Source organism: Taeniopygia guttata, chromosome 1 (assembly GCF_048771995.1).
Source record: "Taeniopygia guttata chromosome 1, bTaeGut7.mat, whole genome shotgun sequence".
Classification (NCBI taxonomy): Eukaryota; Metazoa; Chordata; class Aves; order Passeriformes; family Estrildidae; genus Taeniopygia; species Taeniopygia guttata.
The window spans coordinates 85,658,891-85,681,995 of NC_133024.1; the positions used below are offsets into that span (position 1 = coordinate 85,658,891).

The window sequence follows — 23,105 nt, forward strand, 5'->3', positions numbered from 1 at the left end:
AGGGACTAGAGGTCCCTATGCTTCAGAGACTACTGCTGTCACCTTCCCTATTCTATTTTCATATACCCCTGACAAGCATCAGACTGAAGAGAAGAACCAAGCAGGACCATGAGTAGCAGGCAGGAGGGCACCTCTGTCTACCCTCTATATAAAAACACAACTGGGGACTTCTCCCTACCTTACAGAGTCACAGTTTTCATACAACTGAAAAGAAACCAACTTATCTATAGCTCCAATGACTACAGCATATCAAGGAGTTTCACCAGTAACTCAGCAAGTCTACATGTGTTACCAGTAAGCCAAAAGATACCAGTAGGTAAACACTTGCATCCTAGGAGCGACACTCAGAATTAAGTTTAATTTTATGTTGGGTTTGGTTTTCTTTTAACTACACAGCAAATGTCTGAGCAAATCTCTGCAAATGGATAAGATGCTGCAACACACAAAACAAAGCAGATGCCTAGAACTCCTGAAGAACATAGATTCTGGGTCAGCACAACTTATGTTGATGTCCTCAAAACCATGAAAGCACAAGTGAAGTACGTCTGAGACACTGCTGGTTACACCACGATGACAAATTTCATTTTCAATTAACGTTCTTCAGAGATGTGATTAATGAAACCTTTATCCGCCTACGACTGACACGCATCACATTTCCATGGATTCAGGCAAACAGAAGACACTTCAAGAAAAAATCTGAACGTGCGGTATTATTTTTTCTCCCTCTGCACAGAAACACAGCCAGCATCACCCAAGATGGGATTTCTGACTTGATGAGAAATTACCCAAGACAGAGAACCAAACTGGATGCAGGGGAAGATTATGAACTGCCTTCCAAGATGAAAGGTTTTAACGGGTGACAGCACAGATAGCCTTCAGAGAAAATTACCTAACTTGCCAGAGACTTGGTGTTTCAGACAGCACCTCTCTGCCTGCCCTGCATCACCCCTGACTGGGAATGGAGCACTAGATGCATAGCCCTGCTTGCTCAGGCAGGAGGCCGAGGCATTTACGCAACACCTCCTTAGTCTCCACAGGAAGACAATGTCTGCCTAAAATCCTTCCCCAATTCCCAATGCCACACCCTCCCTAGTAAGCAGCCAGAGGCTTTATCTGCTCAAACCTGTACTGCAGTTTTGCTGCTGATAGGAGAGAGGCTGACTGCAGGTGTAATCCAAGGTGGGGTGAACTGTTGGACACTCAGTCCAGCCTCACGCAACCAGTAATAATGATGGGCACCACATGCTTCTTCCATTTCTCTCTCCTAACATCATTTCTGATATTTGCTTCAAATTGCCCACCGCTCCTTGTAGCACATGCTTTGGTTATGAAAAAAATCCTAACTCCTCTATGAAACACCTCTATGACACAGATAGACAGCACAGATATGAAATTTTAGGATTAAAGAGGGAAAGAAAATAATCCTGAAATAGAGTCTGGGTGGCTTCTCAGGAAAACATACTGGCCAGCAGGCTGTCAAAGCCACCCACTTCCTGGGGACACACATCATCCCACAAGGACCTGCAGGGCCATCCTGGGCTGCCAGAGCCTTATGGACTGATTCAGCTGCCAAGCTGCAGCACAAGCTGTAACAGGTAATAGGCATCAGCATGAACAAAACCACACCACCAGCTGCCCACTACCAAAATCCCACCAGCTGGAGAGATTCTGAGGACCTTCCAGACTTATCTTTTTAAGAACTTAAGACATTTTTGGCCCTGTTAATGCCACGATGTTCTTCCAACAACACTCCCAGCAGCACTGTCCCCAGCACAGAGAGAAGCCCCGAGGAGAAGCAGTTTCTGTTTTGATCTCTACAAAAGGCGAGCACCGTACCGCGGGCCAGTGGGGTTTGTTCCGGCACAGGATGTCTGCGTCGTGAAGAGCTTGCTGGTAGTTCTTCATCAACGTACAGAGCTCCGCCCGCTGTGCTATTAATGAACACTTGCAAGGAGCTGGAAAACAAAAACAGTTGCAAGGAACTTCATTAAAAGAAGTACCAGGACATTTTAAAAATATAACCTCATATTCAGCCACTGTAACCAAAAAAATCACTTCTTCCCACCCACTGCATTTTTACTCTCCTGTAATGGAAAAAGAGGCAATTCCTTCATTCTTTCCTGCATAAAATATATTCTTCTCACTCTGAAGCAATCTCTGTGCTTTATCTCATGGGACATTTTTCATATCCACAAACAGGACGCCACTGCTCTTTTCCCCATCTTGCTTACAGGGCACTTCAGACAGCAAAAATAAAAAAGCTGCAAGTGTTTCTACCCTCAGAATGAAATCACCAGTGCAGGACTTCAGCTAAAACGTTCCCAGAAGCCATTAAATAATAAAAATTCATGCAGCCTTTACACTTCGTATCTGCTTGCTTTCCCAAGGGCAAGCAAACCTCTCATGATCACACACCTTGCCTCCACAAATGCATGAATCATTAAGTTCACACGGATTATACGGTTCCCAAGCATTGTTAATCTGTCTTTTCTTAAGGTCTCTAGAACACATTTTGATTTTACAGAACCACAGAAACACTGGCTGATCCATGATCAACCTGTCCACCAGGACCTCCAGCTCTTTTCTGCAGATCTGCTGTCTAGTCCAGCCCATTCTATTGCACAGAGTTACTGTGTCCCAGGCGTACTTCCTCAGCAGAAGTAGGCAACACTGGTCAGCCCATGCCACAGGTTGTTGGTTTGAATGGCAGCCCTGCCCTTCAACACATGAATTGCTTCTTCCTCTCCCAATTTGGTGTCACTAACAGTGGCATCAGTAACACAGTAATATCTTGCCTGTGATGGAAGATGTTAATAAGGTGCTGAACTGCATCAACCTCATTACCAACACCTGGAAAATGACACTCGCAGCCATCTGCCCAGCAGTTCTCAAGCCACTAGAGACCACTTCATGACCATGATCCAACAATACTCCACCTCCTTGCCACAACGTCCCCAGCTTGGCAAGGACATTGCAGCAGGCTGTGGCAGCATCCTTGCAAAATACACACTAAGTCTCAAATAATGATCTGCTTTTGTTCACTAGAACAAATATGTCATCACAGGTGATGAGATTTTTGAGATTTACTCTTGGTCACTGTTGACTTTCATGTAGTGGGAGAGGCCTCTGGAAGGTTGGAAGGGGGCTGCTAGCAGCTAAGGGCAGTAATCCTTTCCCAAACATGAGCTGGTTAAAAGTGTCAGAACAGGTAATAAACTTTACAAAGGCGCCAAGGTGTGCTGAGAGACAGTGTCACATTTCTGTGAATTCTAAACTTCACGTGCAAACTAGCTCACATCTAAACTTTTCCAAGAAATGTCACCTTACACGTGTTCACACACAGGGCTCCTGTCTCCATACTTCTCCTGCTCTCTTCAGCCTGCTTTGGCTTCACTGTTTGGATCTCACTTCAGCACCAGCATCCTAAACACACCCTCAGTAAGAGCACGTTGCCCATACACAGCCCAGGTACAACACATATGCATGGACACAGAACAAGCACAATTGCTTCAGGTGCCGCCACTCTAAGTTCAAGGACCTACAAGGAGGGATGGCCCAACATCACATCCCCCTCCCACCTCCTCCCTCTTGGGCTACTGCTCGTGCAGCAAACCAGGCTCACACGGTTGCACCAAGAACCAGAGCAAAGAATCAATTGACTGGAAGTTAATTCAACAGCAACAAATAAATAGAAAGGTTTAAGAGGATCAGTTTCCCCTCAATGAGTTCACTGTACAGCCACACAAACTTGAGTGCCAGGACACCGGATGAAAAGGAAAGAAGCAGCAAGGAGCGCTGCCTTTTTTGGCTGTAGCGTGGACTGATGCCAGATATACTAACTGCAGCATGACATACCAGGGCTTCTCCAACTGGTATCAGACAGTGACAGCTAGAGACTACACTTCAAGAGTGTAGTGAGTGTGGTGCAAAAGCTCACAAGGTGGGGTTCTGCGCTGGTTTTTGCTTGTGTGGTTTTATCATGATTTGTTGTGGGGTTTTTTTAACTATTACACACACATACTGCTGCATTCAGTGATCCACATTGCTATCTGATAGTTTTTAAAATGACTGCAAATTAAATGAAATTGAAAAGCAATTAACCTAAGATCTTCAAGTAAGTTTTTTGTTTCTTTTAGCAAATAAATATGAAATTATTTAGCTGCACTTGAACAGTAAGGAATTCATACTGTATTTCCATCTTTGTAACTGCTCTAGGGTACCCAGTTGCAGGGTATGCTGAGGTGGGTAGAAGCAGCAAGCAGAGTAGGCACCTCCTCGGGAAAGCAGGGTGCAGGGTGGGGTATTTCTGGCACCACAGGGAAAGGAAGCAGTGTGAGATTAGGAGACAAAGCAAGTCAGCTTTCTGTTTCTCTTCACTACTGCACATTTTGGCCATACTGATGCTTTCCACTCTTCAAAAGAGTTCATACACACAAAAGACCCAGAGCGAGAAGAGGTTCATCAGCTCTTCTTCAGGAACTTATCTAAACTGTGAAAGTTTTAAGCAAAAAAAAAAAGCCATTGCAGAGCAGTGTGGCAGTGGCTGCAGATCCTCCTGAAGCACAGTCCAAAGGGTCTCACAATATGAAAGGAAAATAAACCAACCTGGAGGCAAGCCAGAAAAAAAAGCTACGTGTATTCAGGGCTAGCACCTCTCATTCACTGAGACTCAGTCAGAAAGCGTAAGGTGTGGCCCATCTTAATGAGTAACTGGCAAGGAATGTTTAGTTGACTGAGAGAAAGGATAAAAACCCAACAAATCAAACAACTTTGCTAAAGACAACAGTATTTATGAGACCATAGTGTCTTCAATAGGGAGATGAAGCATCTAGACTAGAAGCCATAGCTAGAGTGGTGCCTAGCCACCTCCATTCAGGCTCACCTCACTCACAGCACAAGCAGTACAGCCTGAAATCTTGCTGGTTCTACACACAACCCATGCATCCCTAATTCCCAGCCTCCTGCTATTAGCAGAACTGTTCCAGGAGGGTCTGCATCTCATCAGGGTAAAGCTAGGTGGACTGAAACCTCATTCTTTGTCAGTGGAACTGAGGTATCAGCTGTCTGATTCCAACTCAAGGTTAATGTGGAAGTGGGATCAAAAAGTGTATACCCACCTGCAGCCTAAACAGCTACAGGGTTTCTTGAGAGCACCATGATATTGAGTTGTTCTATGCCACAGCAAATGCTGTGATAAAAATAATTAGTCACAAAAAGGTGGAAGAAGAGGGCTTGAGGATGTACAGAGTTGGTGAATGCTGCTGGATGCCAGTATAGAAATATACCAGTGTTCAAGGCCAGGCTTGGCAATGCCTTGAGCAACTTAATCCAGTCACCTAGTGGAAAGTGTCCTAGCCCATGGGACTAGATGAACTTTAAGGTCCCTTCCAACTCCGAACATTTTGATTCTACAGTATAACACCTGTCAAATTTATTTTTTCAATTAAATACAAACAAACAAAAATCAAACAAAAGACAAAATAAAAGCAATCAAACCACAAACAAAACAAACCCAAATAAACAACCCTAAAAGAAAAAGCTGCACAATAGTCAAACGTTTGTTTTAAATAATGCACCCTATCTCTTTTTTGGAGATAAAGAGCAGATATTTTATGAAATTACTTATTATTTCAGGCCATATTAAAAAAGAAAAGTGTAAAAAATGTTACTGTTTCCACAATACCAGCAGATGGCATTTTGTGAATCCATCCTCCCCTGGGAATCTACAGCTGCACAGCAAAATTTATGTCTTTGTCAGCATCAGGGATGCAGTACTGAGGCTCCCAGGATCTGCAGCTCTGGGCAGCTGGAACACAGGAACTTCCTCCAAGACACAAGTCCTGGAAGTCTTCCCAAGCATCACCCTTCCCCCCAGCCATAATTCCACTGTAGCAGACAAAACCCTGGCCAATACAGGGCCCAGAGTAGAGGTATGTTTGGGTCTTTGCCTCCTGGACCCTCCTTTGGACCACCAAATACTGCCTACCTTGAGCATGGTCATCAGCTTGAACTTCTTCAAAATCATTAATTTTCCTCTCACACCATGTTTGTGCTCATCTGCATGTTTGTTATACTATGCTGTCACTTATGCAGAAGCTATCACCCAAAATTACTTTTCTAGATATGCCCAAGAATTCAAGTTTTTTAAAAAACTATTCTGCTGCGTTTGAGAGGCTGATAGGAGAACAGGGCTCCCCAAAATCTCCTTGTGTCTGGAAGGCAGTTAGAGGAATTATGAGAATTTGCCCAACTGATAGTAGATTATGATAGAAGTTTTGTTGTAATAAACTATACTGTGATTTCTTCCAGGAACTCAGAACAGAAAGAACAGGTTTGAAGTTGCTAGAACTCTCTAACTCTCCTTATCTGACAATTCTTCCTAGAAAATTGTATCTTATTCAAACCTATTTCAATACTAAGCATATTTCCTGAAAGCATGAGCAGAACTGAAATAGTGTCATCGCAAACACTTTTCATTCTTGCTTGTAAGAGTCAGCCTGCACAGTATTTCAGTAGAAACTTCTCCCACATTTTAAATAAATTTCTGGCTTGGAGAGAGAAAGAAACTTGGCTTGTTATGCTACATTATGCATTTAGTTCTGAACAATTCAGTATTGAAAGCCTTTAATAAGCTTGAAAAATAATATGAAACATATATTTTCATTTCAGTGAGAAATTAGCAAGTTTTAGTAATTAACTGAATAGCAAATTAGCTTTTCATCTCCAACTTCATGTAAGCATGACAAGTCCACACACAAAAAATGGATGCACAGGGCTGTTCGGTAGGGAAAGAGGGGGTGGCAAAGAGAAAGGTGCAGTTTAGATAAAATAGTTAGCAGAAGTAATAAAGACATTTAGGACTTTAAAATAAAACTTCATTTCACAGCAAAGATGAAAACTAGGGTCAGCTTCCCGAACCTGATGCAGGGGGACAATGAACATGACCACTACTTGCAATCAGCAAACCCATGTTTTCTAAATCATCAGTCCACCTTAATTGGATTAACAATTAACCATAGCTTTTCCTCCTTGCATTTACATCACTGGCATCTTCCTGAAGTGGAGTAACCAAAGACCCCAGAGGAAATGTGCAAGAGCTTTTAGTGCACAGAGAATGCAATAAAAGATGGTTCTTCTCCAGAAGTCTACTTTTGCAACCCAGCACCGTCCCACAGCACTTCTGAGGCTCACAGTTGTGACAGGATTCTGCACGCATTTTCCCTGGGGGACCAAGGGACCAACACTGGCAGACAGTAGTGTATGGCCTTAGGTACCCTTGAAATAGGCTGCAGTGAGGGTGAGGAGCACAGGGCACCACCATCCTCCACTTGAAGCCTGTGCCACCAGTTTTTAAGGAAGATGTAATTTTAAGATTGATACTAATTTCTCTCCGGCCCCTGTATTTTGCTGCACAAAAGTCCAGGCTTAAGAACACAGCTCTTGCAGTGTGCTGAACAAAATGCTTTAGATTCTCAGCAGTTTTATTTCAGGCTCAGTAAGTCCTCACTTAGGAAGCTCCACATGTTATTTAAAGCTGGACTGTCATCACTGCTAAGCACAGCTAATCACTGTTCCCATTATTACTCAGGAGAAACACCGTAAGGGAAGTTGTATGCTACCCAGAGCAGCTAACTTTGCATCCTTGCTTTTGTGCTGTAGCTCTGGCCTCATGAGGAAGAAGCATGCCCATTACATTACATTATTACAAATTAATGTATTACCAATTACATTAACCTACAGTGTAGGTTAGGTTCCATGTCCACAACTCCAAAGCCAGTGATAACCTTCTTCCCAAATCCATGTCATGAATTGCAGCAGCAGCAAAAGTCCCAAATTGAAGAACATCCCAGCATAGAGCTAAGCACGATATATGAGGTCATTGCTCCCTCCTATGCAAATCCTAATATTTCAACACTCTGATAGATGCCTGCTACTCTTTCCAGATAATATAGCATGAAGCAACACACTCTCCCTATATTTTCAGTTCCCACTCTACCCTTTGAACATTTGGGCTGCTTCACATGATGTACCCCAAGCCTCTTGCCACCAGTATAAGAGCAGTAAGTACACAAACATGAGTCATTTTTCAATGCTTACAAATTCACCCAGGATTTAGTTCAAGGCTGAGAAAGGTTTCCTACCAAGGCCTCAGTCAGAATGGAATTATCCTCTCAAACAGCAAGTACACAGACTGCCCCAAATCAAGGCATCTACTGACTGAAGTACCATATAACAAGCAAGATTCAAAACCAAAACAAAAAACATCAAGGGGTCAACCCCCCCCCCAGATCCTCAAAGCACCCAAGGAAAAGTTCTGATCTTCCCAAAGAAACAGGGATCTATGCTAGGTGCAAAATAACCTGATTGCAAGGAGACTCCAAAGACACCGCTGTACTTTGCAGACAAGGCGGGACCAGCCAAGTAGATCTCCCACAATCACAGTTTATATAACAAGATCAGTTTACAGACAGATATGCAACAAGATATTCTATCATAAAACAACTTTACCAGTGACAACATAGTTGCCTTCTTTGACATGATTACTACATAGGCTACATTTCTAGAACAGGTCTCTGTAAGCTCTTCCTCCAGTTTAAGCTTGTTTCATAATTTCTGACTTCTGCAAAAAAGGACCCTCTTGTTTCTCTGTTACTACCTCACTTCTTCTGTCCTCAAAACAAGCAGGTCCCTTAATACATTTGCAAACAAGAAAAGAGTACAGCAATACCCTACTAATTTTAAGCTAAGGAAGCACAAGCCAGTTCTATAAACATCTTCTTTCAAAAGCAAAAGACATTATTATATTAATCAAAGAAAAAAGAGTATGCTGTTTGAAGAGGCTTCAAAAATTCTTCAGACTTTCTTAAGTAGGTATAGCTCATTCTCAACAGCTGCTGAAGTAGTTAAATTATTTATAGGAAATTACACCTGGGTTACATACATGAAGGGGGAGGGGAAAATACAGTTCTGTACCATTTAAGATGGGCTAAGTCACAGAAGCAATGTTAATTACTTTTTAAAAAACACCAAATAACCCACAGCAAGACTGTCTACTGCACAGCATGATGCCTTCTCCCCTTTGCCAGCGATGAATAAGCCTCCTGACCATCTTGGCTCTGGTCCTGAAGCTCGGCAATGCCTCTGCCTGCAGCAGACCCTCTGCAAGCAGGCAAAAACTTCCAGAGATCCAACTACAGGACTGGAGCGCTCAACCACAAGCTCTGTACAAACCAAGAGTAACATGAACTTCTCCTCCAAATGACTTGACATGTTTCCAGTGGTGACATACATTAAGTATTTACTACTATTTTTTCAAGCACTAATTCACAGTAAAGGGGGGGGGATGGGAAGAAGGTGGGGAGGCAATGAGTGGCAGAACTCTGCAAAATATTTCAAGTTTAAAAATAACTCTGGGATTACTGCAACAGTCTCCAGATAACCTTGACTCCTACTTTTACACATTTTCTGTCCATGTAGAACAGAGCGAAGAGGTTTTGGACACACACTTTAAGCGTATTCCAAGACACGATTTTACAGAGGGATGGGAAAGTTCCTTTTTTAGCACAACTCCTCTAAGCAGCAAGCAACTGCTATTTTTTGTAGCAGGTAATTTCAGAAACACTACCTCTCATTCTTCTCTTAAAGTCACCTTACAACTAGAAGGTAAAAAATTAAATATTCTTCTGATAAATTATTAAAAATACTGAACCAGCTGCTGTTGCAGGAGTCATGACAGCTATATACCATTTTGCTAAATGGCGGGTACAACATCAAAGACTTACTTCTTTACTACTGCAAACAGGAAACTGTACCCAAGACCCTGTGAGGAAGGAAGATTTGGCCAACATCTTTTTTACCACATCAGGAAAAGACAAATGACCTTACATTTTAATAGCAGCCTTGTAGAAATGGTATACAAAAGAAGAGACCATTAAATTGTTCTAATATATGTAGTGCACATACAGGTGCATATGGATGCTCTCTAGCAATTTTCTTTGAATGAGACTTTGGTGCAAGTGCACCATTAACAAGGATACAATCTTAGAAAGTGACAGAATTAATAAAATGCATACAATGGCATCAGCCATCTCTACAAAAACTTAAGCACAACTCTCTATAAAGACAGCTCAGTCCCTTTACAGACTGGGACTCTGATTTTAACCCAGGACTAACAGAGAAATCCATCACTAGTCAGGGCTGCAGTAGGAAAGCATCTGAAGGGTGTTCCACCAGTCCACCAAGAAATTCTGATCATCCTTTCCCTCCCTTATCTGAAACAACTTAGAAATAGAAGAAAAATGCACAAGCAAATTATTTCTGGGGCATGGCAAAGCACTCGCCAACACCTATCTTATGGCTGCAAGCACTCAGTCTAACTCCAAGATGGCTTGGCTTGAAGTTTACCTATGCTATGTTCTCCAGGAAGGAGTGCAACCCCACAATCTGACATTTACCTGGCAGGAAAATCTACAGCAACTGCTCTTGAATCAACTCACACTGAAGGTTTGTAGTTTCCTCTATGTCTTTTTTCTACTGCCTCCTGGCCTGCCTCACCCCCTTAATTCAATTCTTACAAAGAGAGAATTTGGTAGGCATCACATAAATTTCCATTAATTGCTTTACCACAGAAGTAATTAGTGTTGAGTGGCCACAATTAGCTTTCTTTTGGATGAGACCAATTTATGATGATCATCCACTGGGATGAGAGGGGAGGGTTCTCCAAGGTCCGGCCAAGAGAGGTAGATTCTCTTCTTTCCACCAAAGCTCAAGAAAGCTTCTGTGTTTTGTTTCTAGCTATACCACAACCACCACCCCGTGGGCCAGAGGTCAGTGAGCAGCTCTCCACTCCAAGAGACCAGAAATGGAGCATCCCCAGCAGCCACACAGCAGAATTCCCCTTGCTTGCCCTGTAGCACTGCTACCTCTAACACTACTTTGGGCTTGATAAAAACCTCACCTCCTCTCCTTGGCCTTTCCTATACCATCCTTTATCACTTGAAACAAAGATCCACATGGATGTATGTGCAAAGGAGCCCTTTCCTCCTAAGGCCTCAATCTTTCACTGTGTTTTGAAAACTCTATGATACAGCTGAGCTTTATCTCCTATATGCTCATTCTGGAACCCTTGGCAGGGATGAAAAATCCTGGGCAATGTGAGCGGCTCCATCCCCCCCTGCCCCAGGACAAACATACTTCTGCTCAGAAAAAGTCCATCACACCAGAAGTAAACATAACCCCTTTGAGTGTTTGCTGAGCTCTTACAGCCCTCCAGAAACAATGATCTTCTCGGGCCTGATAAACTTTGCAGCAGTGGGTAACTACACACCAAAGCCAACATGTCTCATGCAGAAACAAGGTGTCCTGAATGCCAGCATCCAGATAGGATGTGTGCCAGATAGGATGTGGGCTGGGACCCAACTGTACAGCACACAGCAAGCAAAAAAAACCACCACACATCACACCACAGGAGCCAAAGCAGGGTCACCCCTCCACACCCAAAGAAGCTCATTCAAGATTAGGGTCAGGTGGGCACAACAAGGTCACAGCCCTCCCCAGCAGAGCCACAGCCCTATGGGCAGGCTTGAGAGACCACCCAAGACCTGTAACATGCATGCTGTCTAATGAATGTACCCTCATCCCAACAAGAGCTTCATCTCTTTTAGAGCTATACTTGGGAAAAGCTCTATTCACAATCTTCCAAATGAAGCAACAGCTACTTGTTGCTTCTGTAACTGAGAACTGGAGAAATTAAAACAAAAAAACCAACCAAAACCAGAACACGCTCCCAAAAGCATATTCTCAAAATACATTTATTTGTCACTGAAATCTAGCTTACTTTAACTTCAGGCACACAGCTTAAAGAGTCTGTATGCCTGGATATAAGGAAATGACTGTACTCCTCCCAAGCACCATCAGCAAGAGAGCAGCAGGTGAAAGCAAAAAGGGTGCAGAAAGCACATACTGCACAAAGAGGCCCCAAACCCAAATAAACAAAACAACCCCACAAACAAAGCAATCCTGCACACATATATCATATAGCTCAGTTTAATTAACCTAGGAGTCCAGACAACCAAAAGACTGGTTAGAAGAGAAGGGATGTCAGAGAGGAAGTCCAGCTCTGATCCCCACAGAAATGAAATTCAGAAAGCTGGGGTAATGGCCATGAGAGCAACATTTGGACAATATTTGACATTATGATGGCTGAACAGCATAAAGCTTGACACAAAAAACGAACCATCTGGAAACAAATGCCTTCTTTCAAGCGGCTTGACATATGCTTGCTTTGAAGCTGTGGTAATTAGATACCTTACAATAATGGAGGATCTATTACAATGTCTAGAGCAGGAAAAAAAAAAGGCAGTGACTTTGTATAATACAGCACAGATCGCATCTCAAGAGAACTGGAAGGATCAAATAGCAAAGATGATTTTCTTAAGAATTAAAAACCCCACTCAACCACACCTGAATCCATAGCAGACTACAGGAGTAAACACAGGAGCAGCACTGTTGCTGTAGATGCGATAGTTAAGAACAAAAGATGAACATAATCACTAAGACTATGAGTTTGTAAGACTAACTAGTTCAACTGGAAAAAGCTGACAACTTGATGGCATGTAGATCTTTTCCCAGGCCTGAAATATGTACCAGACATTCCAGATGACACCAGAAATGTAATTCAAGAATTGAAGCACCTCAAGAACTAAAGTGTGAATCAGGAGAAGGTCACAATCAGAACGACCAAAGTGATAGGAAAACTTGCTTTAATATTGCATCACACAAAGCTAGTTGTAATAAATAAAGAAGGAAAGTATTCCACAAAAAACACCAGTAAAAAAATCCTACTGAAGTAAGTGCACTGCCAAGAAACCTGGAATTTCACCTAACTTTATATCACAATTGTATAATCAATGTGCTCATGTGCCTTCAGTCACTAAAAAAAGAAATTCTAATGATACCCAGGCCCTTGACAGGCTTGTGCAATACACGAGCATTTGGAGGTTGTAAAAAGCATTTATCTTCTCTAATATCAGAGGTGTTCAGCTGGGAGTAGAAGAAACTGAGGGGACACATCACAATTTACAGCTTCCTTACAAGGGGAAGTGGAAGGCCAGGCATGGATCTCTTTTCTCTGGTGACCAGGGACAGGACCTGACGAAACAGCTTGAAGCTGAGTCTGGGGAGGTTTAGGTTGAGTTTTAGGAAAAGATTTTTCACTCAGAGGGTGGCTGGCCACTGGAACAGGCTCCCCAGGGAAATGGTCATAGCCACAAGCTTGGCAGCTCAGGAAGCTTTTGGACAATGCTCTCAGGCATCTGCTGAGACTCTTAGGGCTGTCCTGTGCATTTAAATCACCCATATGCTAACATTTAAATACTGAACAATTAGAAAAGAGCTGTGGGGTTTTTCTTCCTTATTTACCATGATACTTGCCTGGAAAACAAAAAAGCAACTCCAGCATGCCAAAAAGCAATACCTGATGAACATGTGGCAGGAATTTAAGAACATGAGGCTCATACATAGCAGTTCAATTTGTGAGGAACAGCACAGCATGCACAAAACATCAAAAAAGATGATGCCCTTCATCAGCAGGAATTTAGATCCACTACAGGGAAGTCACACCATGTGAACCCATGGCTTTTGGATTTCAAAAGCTAGCAAGATACCCTTTATTATTTCCAATTACAATTCTATTAAAAAGAAGAAAATGCAAGTTTACTGACAGAGTGAGGAGTTTTTGAACAGACTCCCAGGTTGCTTGGGAAATCACTGAAGACAGAAATAAGGACACTGCAAAGGAGTTATCTTGAGGCTCTGATGCACAACAGCCATGGCTGGAGATTGTGCTCCAGAGACAGGAAGGAGAAAGACACGTGCTGTGTGACAACACCAGAAGCACACCAGTCTTCCCTCTCCTTTCACCCCCATGCAGATACAGCAAGCAGCAGAGACAAAAGTGAGAAACAGTTCTCTAAAAAACTCTTCAAGCACTAATTTCATTGATGGGATGCTATTTTACCCAGCAGTAGGACCCTGAACCTAAAATATTAGGATGCTTCCCTACTGAAAACTGACCATATCCACCAGTGACCTACATTAAGCCTCTCCTCTACCTCTGCTTCACCTTCCTTCTTGGGCTCCATCCTGCCCTACTTTAATAGGGATTACTTCAGCTGAACTACGTAATAGTTTTATAGAGACAGTTAGGATTGAAAACTTGTCACATCTAGCTGGAAAAGTGGAAGAAACTGTGGAAGGAATGGTTTCCACAGCCAGCATCAGCTGTGAGGAGATAATATGTTATGCTATGCCATCCCAAACTCTGCTATCTCCAATGCCTGTCATTAAATCGTGGCAAAAAAATGAAAGTGAGTCAAGGACGGAATAACGGTGAAATTTTTTTCTCTCCACGGCAAAAGAAATGTAAAGAAATCAGAGCCATGAATCCCTGCATGTAACAGCAAGGATCAAGGAAGTCGATTTTTAGTCAATGCACGGAAGGAGCTCATTGACAGAGGAGCGGCACAGTTTTCCCTACACTTGTTTTTCAAAGACATTTACCCGCAGGATTTCGTCAGTGTTAAAACGACGGAGGCTTTTTCCCCCCTTCCTCCTCGATTAAACCAGACATCCGTCACGCTGAGACCGGAGGGGAGGCAGATCCCGGGGGATTTGCCGAGATCGCGGCTCTCCCGGCTCCACGCCTCTCAGACATCCACGGTGCGGTACCACCCCCACCGCTAGCAGGGCAAACAAGTCGGGCGCACGCACGCACACATCCACTACTACAAGGCTACAACCGAGCGAACAAGGATCCACCTACTATTCGGCGCAGAACCTGAAAACAAGCTAGTTTTGATAATATAAGGCTGCCATCGGTTTGGCAGAGTACGAAGGCAGGCATTTTTATTTAAAGCCAAGCTCTTCAGAGAACACCCTGCACACAGAAATCCTGCATGTCAACAAAGAGGCTACGCTCAAAGCACTCTTGGTCCACAAGAGTGGACCATCTCTCCAAGGCTAAATGTAGATAATCTTGAGTATTTTGCACAGTGCAAGATAAAGGAAATTTCCGGAGCCTTTACACCAACTGATATCTCATTAGGTGTTTTCAAAGCTTTTATCTTGCTGAAGGTGCAGCTGCATGTAGCTGAATGAATCTGATCCACATACTCACTCCTTCCACGAAGCCGCGGCGCGGCTCAACACGACCACTACTGCGTATTCTACACTGAATGATGGCTTCCCCATAAATAGGAAAGCGGGTTTTCTAGAAATACTGCATAATGAGTCATCGGCAGCGAACAGCTAAACGCCAAGCACCTTCAGAGCAAGGACAAAAATACCAGTGGAACAAAAATAGCCATTCACTGGAGCGGGGGGCGGGCGTGAGGAGACCCGCTGGCAGGATTCCCGCTCGTAGCCTCCCCCAGGCGCCCTCTCCCACCACTCACCGCCGCGCCCCCTCCCCGCCCGGCTGCGGGGGCCAGCCCGGTGCCGGCGGGCAGCGCTGCCCCCGCCGCGCCCCCTCCTCCTCCTCCCCGCCGGCGCCACTCACCCATCTCCAGGGCCTGGTTGTACTTCTCCAGGGCGGCCGGCAGCTCCTGGCGCTCCCGCAGCGCGTCGCCCTCGGCGCGGAGCCGCCGCGCCCGGCTCTCGGCACCGAACCACTTGTGCAGCAGGTTGCCCAGCACCACGTTGACCCGCGGGCGGCCGGCGGCCGGCGGCAGCGCGGCGGCGGCAGGGCTCGGCTCGGCCGGGCGGCGCGGGCGGTGGCAGCGGCCGCAGTCGCCGGGCTCGGCGCAGCGGCGGCAGTGGGTGTGCCCGCAGTGCAGGGTCACCGGCTCGCACAGCAGCCGCCGGCACAGCGGGCAGGCGAACAGCTCGGGCGGGCGGCAGCACGCCGGGTCGCCCAGACCCTCACCCTCCGCCCCGCCGCCGCCGGCCGCGCCGCTCCCCCAGGGCGGGAGGCGCAGCTCCTTGTCGCGGATGCTGAGGGCGACGCTCTCCGCCAGCTCCCGCAGCTCCTCGGGCCGCAGCCGCGCCAGCCGCGCCGCCGCGCCGTAGGCGTCCAGCGCCTCGGCCATGCGGCCGGCCCTGGCCAACGCATCAGCGCGACGGAGGCACAGGCCCCGCTCGGGCTGCGGCAGCCCCGCCAGCTCGGAGCCGTAGATCTCGGCCGCCAGCTCGAAGTTGCCGCCGCGGAAGGCCTCCTCCGCCACCTGCAGCATCTCGGCGCAGGGTCCCCCTGCCGCCGCCGCCCTCGCCCCGGCCCCGGCGGCGGGCGGCAGCGCGCAGGGCCCCGGGCCCAGCTCCATGCCCGCGCGGCGCCGCCGGCCCCGGGCCGCCCTACTCCATGCTGGGCTCGCGGCGCTGCCGACTCCGGCTTCTTCCTGGGAGGGGACGGCGACGGAAGGGAGGGAGGGAGGGAGGGAGGGATGGAGAGGGGGCGTGTCACATCGCTGCAGCAGGGGGGCGGCTCCCGGGAGGGGGAAGGGGGAACAGGGGACGACGACGGGAATGACGGGGGGCGGACCGGCTCCCGGCTTATGTAAGGGGCGAGTGGCTGGGTAAAAGCACCCGAGGCCGGCAGACCGCCCGCCCTCCCCGGGGTCAGCGGTGGCGCGGCGGGAGCGCCTCTTCCCTCCCTCCACCCCTCCCTCCGTGCCCGCCCGCCCGCCCGGCCGCCGCTGCCCGGTGCCGGTGCCGGTGCCGCACGTGCCCGTCCCGCACGTGCCCCTGCGCCGCCGCGCCCGCACGTGCGCCCGGTCCGGCGGCGGCGGCGGCGCCCAGCGGGAGCGGGGTCGGATGAGCTTCCGCCGTGCGGCTCCTGCCGAGCTCAGCCTCTTCCTTCCCGTATCCGGGTGCCCGGCGTTAACCGCTTCCTCGCCGGGGCTCCCGGACCCTCCCGTCCCATCGCCTCCCGTCCCGTCGTGTGCCCGGACCCCCTCGGTGCACCCCCGCCGCCGGGCGCGGCCTCTCCACCAGCAGCACCGCTCCGTGGGGTCGCGGAGCATTATCGGTTGTTTCTTTTCGTTTCTCTGGTCCCCGACACAGCAGGTACTTGCTGTCTCTTAAATAAATAAATACACAAATAAAAAAAAATAATAACATTTCCCAAACACCACAACTGTTAGAAAAAAAATCCTTTTCTGTAAGTGGCAGCCTCGCCAGCACAGCTTGGGATCCACGGGTCGTGCTGAGCGCTGGCTTGTGCATCGGCAGCAACAATAAAGATAATGCAGCTGGAAGTTAGTTAATCATGCGTGAGTCAGAGAGGAATCCAACTTGCTCCGCAGGAATAACAGGAGCGGGAAAAAAAAATAAAGTTAGGCAACGTTTATTTAGACACAGCTGTAAACAAACTGCTCTGAGAAGCGGAAAGCCTGTCAATCCAATGGGGAGATAACCCATATCCAGCTGCTTTTTGGGCTGCAGCTGGACAGCAGAGGGTATTTTTGGCTTTGCCTCTCTCCTGTTAGGCCTCCGGCCCCCAGCTAATCAGGAAGATCTCATTCATTAACTATTGTACCAAATAGTCTTTATAATATGAAAGTGTATTGATTTTCTAAATAGTAAGGTATTCACTTTCTTTAGATGTGTGTGGTTATGTCATACTGCACAGTCTGGCTTAAGTAAGCATCAGTATCCATGGTGGGGTGAGCATGACCGAAGGACCCCAGCTAACAGCAAGGAACAGGACCTTTGTTCCTCAGATCCTCAAAGCCATTCATGACAGATAAAGGATACTCAGGGACTACCAAGATAGTGCCAGCCATCCTAGCCCCTCCAGCACCTCTGTAAAACCCTCCTCTTACCTTCATCATAGATTAGAAACTGCAGCAAGACTGACTCCGGGGTATCTAGACAATAAAGAAGCAGGTAGATGATGGCTATAGAAGTATTGTTGGGCTTCAGAACAGTAATATGTTTGCACTAAGTTGCTCCAGAACTTATCCATTTTGCACTGTTCATGTTTTTCTAACAGTTGATTCTTCGAGCAACACTCACTGCTCCAACAATTGTACCTTCCTCCTTGGCTCAAGGTTTCTACTCAGAAGGTGACTTTGGCATCCTGTTAGTATTTCATCATTCCCTTTCTTGACATGTTCACTAGGAGTTAAGATGGGATTGTTATGAATGAAGTTCTATATGTCTAATTTAATAAAAAACAAAATTGAATTTAGCAACACTGTTAATTGAACAGCAATTTTATATAAATAAATACAATTAATTATATTTAATATAATCAAGCATATACAAAAAAAAAATTGGCAGGGATTAATTGTGATTAAGGTTCGTATAAAGCATACACAAAACCAACTGGGGTACAGGGAGGGTGTCTCACCCTGCTTCACATATGAAACAAAGGAATCCAAACTAAACTTATATACTGTATGCTAATACATATTCATCAATATTTTTCTGTAAATCTCCTCCTATTTTTGATTCTTGAAATCTATGTCACTACACTGCATGGTGCATGCTCCTCTTGTTGTTAGGGGGTCTCCAGGCTTTTTGGTGGTCTTTCAGAGGAAGGCTTGCTGTCTTCCTCGCTGTCCTCTGAATAACCTTACAGGTTGCACATGTGCACTAAGCTTTTTGCTATGTAAGTAAGCATTATGCTCCAAAAATAAGCCTTATTATTTCATAGATGAGACCACAACTTAGATTCCATATCTGGAATTGTCCCAACTCTGTTCATCCCAAGACTGATTGTTTTGGGATCTTGCTTATCTCACTACTACATCCTGTATCCTATTTTTCACATGTAACATCTGCACAGGGGCCCATCCGCTTTGTAACACTAGTCACATACACTTTTCCATTACTACTTTATAACAATTATTTTCTAAAATACTGGTATAGTGACAATTTAGTTAGCATGAATCATATCCATTTATCACAGGATGGAATCCCATTGCCATTTTATCTAAGTCACTTAGGGACATTATTGATAGCATAGAGGACAGAAACACAGTGGCTCGTTCTATTCCGTAATATCAAGGACAAGCCATGGAATCTTGGACAGAAGATGAAAATGTGGACTCACTGCTTGAGCCACTCCACAGCATTATTCTCTCATTCCTATGATCCCAATAAGAAACAGCAGCATTTTTGCTGACTGACCCCATCCCACTCATCTGGCGATTAGGCTCTTTAGCTGGGAACTCCCCAGCAGCCCTGCTTGTTTTCCTGAGGAAGGAGACAGCAGGTAAGTCCGTCCCGTCACGCCACTTTTCCCCACATGTGTTTGGACTGCTGTGTGATGGCCCTTCAGCTCCACCTGTCCCTTCTGATGGGTGGTTGTAGCAGTCTGAACTGCTGCAAGTAAAGTCCGGGGTAAAGAAGCAGAAAAGACCTTTGCATGGTATCCACAGATGTTTGATTCAGCTGCTCCTTGAGATGTAGAGAGGTTCCCCCAGCACACCCATCCCCAGCTCTGTCTCCCAGCTCTCCCCTGTCCGGAGGGGTGAACCTGGTCTCTGGGCAGTACAAAGATGAGGACCAGTCAGGGAATAGGGAGGTAGTTGCCCAGGGACACAGGAACAGGGAAAGGAGCAAACGGGATCTAACAGCTTTTTGAGGGAAGCTTCTAGTGTCTCCCCAAACTAGGGAAATGCCCCCCAGCGTCTCCACAGGTGGTGATTGGGGAGCTGCTGGCTCAGGGGCTGGTATTGAACATGGCCTCCATTTGCTGCTGTGCATGTGTTGTGCTAGGCTGGCGTGCTGGGATGGCTCCAGTCCTTTCCTCACCAGTGCTTAGCAGGCTCTTCTAGAAGAACCTCCCATGAAGTGAGGCTACTACTTTATTTAGCAACATGATCAATAGCCTCTTGGCACGCAGCCTCTACTTTTTCTCAAGGCATTTATTTGCAAGGGAATAAAATTACCTCACTGTTCAAACTGGCCCAGCATGCCATCTTTTCCTTGCTTCCCAGGAGCAGAATTGCTTGCCACCTGTATCTGAGCACACCTGTATCACTCTTCTCCCCGATGCATATTTTGGGGACCGTGCTCTTTCACAGGCCTTCTTGCTCCAGAACATAGTTCATTTGTACATCTAACTGCACTTGTATTTGCTTTTTTCTTATCTGAGCAACAAAGCCATTTTAATGCAGCTGCCTTTTGCAAAATTGATAAGAATTCACTAAGCTGCAGATCTTGGAGGGATGATGAAAATGTGGACTCACCACTTGAGCCACCTCAAAGTATTAATAATTTTCAGGAAAGAATGATAATGATAGACTAAGAAACAGCAAGAACCAGGGGGAAAGGGAAAAAAAAAAAAAGTAAAATTATTAAAAATGTATACTTAAGAAGCTCATTCTTCTTACTGAAATTATCAGTAGTACGCCTACCACAGCAAATGTGACATGGGGACTCCTGCCAAGAAAGTCCAGTGGAATAGGTGCCCCATGACATGGTCATGTGGTTTATGGCTTCTTGCTGGACAAACTACAAGCAACTGATTGCAACAGCCACAAAACAGAATGGATTTTCCATAAAGGAACTGAAACACCAAGTTGATTTATAATTTTTATTTGAAGAAAAGCTGTAGCTACTACATAGGATTGAAATGTTGCCTACCACAGGAAATAAAGGACCATCTCTTGTACTCACAAATTCATCAGCAGGCAAAACTGCTTCTGACTTAATCATTTTTCAAAAAGCCCCATCACCCAAAATTGGCTGCTCTGTGAAAGGCTGTTAGAGACTCTCTCCGTTAGCAATATTATTTTCCTATTAATAATGTGCTTCCCCTTAGGACTGGCCTCATCACGCACTCTCAAGCAACGTGTAGAAGTCCATCCACTTCCCAAAGGGAGAATTACAGGTACTTATTCCAATGAATCATAGTTACACACTTCAAAGTTGTCATGAGATTTCCTCTAAGTTCATAGCCTAATTTTCAACTTTTTCCTGAGGCCCAGCTTCCACAGGGTTTTCCCCAGGGTAGAATTTACTTGGAGCTTGAAGGGTAAAGGAGAAGATGAAGTAACTTTGAAGTGACAGCATTTACATATTTGGAGGGCATTTTTAATTCCTCTAACATTTTTCTATTCCAAGGTAGTTTGAAGTATTAAACTCCAGTTTGTTTTGATTGTTATTTTTTTGGAGGAAATCTGTCTTTTATTACTTCAGAACAAGTTAATTAGGATATAATCAATGCAAAGGCACACATACAGGTACCATGCTAAAATATTACTGAAGTTGTAAAGTCAAAGACACGAAAATTGGGGTACAGTTTAATTAAGTCTGTGTAGTCTTATTTAATGTCTCCTTCATGCATTAACCTGATATGATTTTAATTAATGACATACTATTTTCTCTACAGGATGCATGCTTGTCTTGGTTTAGTCACAGGAAAGAAGATAATTAGTGGGCATCCAAAGTGTAATGTTCTCCCTGGTCACTGTACAGTCCGCTTGTACCTTTTAATTTATATTAGTCATACTTTGCTTCAGTAGCAAAATTATAAATTTCCTTGTGTGTTTTTCTGTAAATTTCAGGATACAGCACTGGAATATTTACAAATATGCACACATTTATATTTTCAACAAGAGTATGAGTCAAAAGGAATAATAGTTAATCCTCTGAGAGCTGAGAAAATTGAGGTGGGTTCAGAGTGGCCACTAACCTGAGGCACTGGATTTAGTGGATGAAATTTCAGAATATGATTTTTCACATATGCAGATTATTTCAGAAGTACATCTTCCTTGGGTTGAGCTGCAAGTTGGACAGAGGTGTTGAGACTTCAGTCTGTGTTTGGGCCTCAGCTAGAACACTCTGCAACAAGAGCTGTACAATTAGCACCACCATTACCTCTCAAGGCATGATGTAAAAAACCCACAGCAGACTGCTGAATGCAGTTCTTCCAGCCAGCACTCAAATGCTTTTCTCCTTCCTTAATCACTGACTCATTTATTACAAGTTTTCCAGTTTTCAAAAGAAAAGGTCAACGCATAATTATTACTACTAAAATCTTTGCCAGTTTAATGAATTTGCCCCAGCTTATATAGCAATAGTGTAGTTTTTTGGATTTTTTGTTTTTTTTTTTTTAAGAAAGCCTTCTTTCAGAAGTATTTTTGTAAGAAAGTTGCAGGGTAGTGCCAGTGATGACAAAGGTGCTAGCTAAAATCTACTGATGTTAAACATAACAAAGATCTTTTTTTCCCCAGAAGACATGTAATATATTAATACAGCTGCTGTGAATTACAGGAGCTAGGACGGTTTCTGGAGATTCTCATTTTTCTTTGCAAGATCCTAAAGAGGGACTCATCTTTCCAGAGTCACACGTGTGTTCTGTACAAGCGATGTTATTCATAACTACATCCTGCATGGGCTGATGGGAAGATTAAACAGCTTAATAATTGTCCAACAAATCATTAACACATCTTATGATGCAAAAGCAGCCAATTAAAGTGTACTACCAGATTCCTTTCCAATAGCTTCTGAGATAAGCACTTCTAAGAAAACCCCCTTCCCTAGCTATGACAACAATCAGTCTTTATAGAATGTAAGTGTATTAACTTTTTCAGTTTATGTATTAGTTCACATTATACACTGTACTCTAATGAGGTAGCATTGTTCCTGCTAGAGTAAAAAACTGAAGGACAGCCCAGTCCCAGTTGCTTTGCTTTCTCCCAGCATAGAATCAGGTAACTTTTTGGTCTTGTTCGGTAAACATCAGTTTGGATTTTCAGAATAATACACAGGTATTTTCCACTGTGCTGGTTCACATACCTGAAGAAATATCAAGACCTGTGTTTCTCTTTGTTGCTGGCACTATCAGGGCCTTTGTCAGGCACGGGGCTGAAGCAGAATGTCCTCATGATGACTGATCTCCGTCCAGCTTTTGATACCCAGGGTCAGTTTGCCCACTGAGGGGAGAGGGTTCTGCAAACAAATCCATGGTGAAATTGGGTGAAGTTACACTTGTTGCAATCCCTGTTTGAGCTGTGACTTAGCAAAGCACATCTCACACTCCCCTGAGCTGCTGCAGATGCTGAAGTGCGGCAGCACCTGGCTGAGGCTGAAAGGCAACAGCCAGGTGCATTTACCTGCATGTTATGTTGCACCAGGACATCCTGAAGTTCAGTGAG

General features: G+C 45.1%; 1 protein-coding gene across 2 annotated transcripts in view; it reads right to left on the reverse strand.

The window, feature by feature from the left end:
- Positions 1-16,653, reverse strand: part of LONRF2 (LON peptidase N-terminal domain and ring finger 2) — a 34,274-nt gene extending 17,621 nt beyond the window's left edge. Inside the window, exons 1-2 of one of the 2 annotated variants that reach the window (XR_003961498.4) lie at positions 15,557-16,653; positions 1,837-1,955 (exon numbers count right to left, since the gene is read on the reverse strand). Coding sequence is in view for 1 of the 2 variants with exons in the window: in XM_072932628.1 (XP_072788729.1) it covers positions 1,837-1,955; positions 15,557-16,316 (879 nt within the window). In the remaining variant the exon portion in view is untranslated. The remainder of the gene's footprint in view (positions 1-1,836; positions 1,956-15,556) is intronic. The other variant, XM_072932628.1, reaches the window with a different exon arrangement.
- Positions 16,654-23,105: the final 6,452 nt, after the last annotated feature.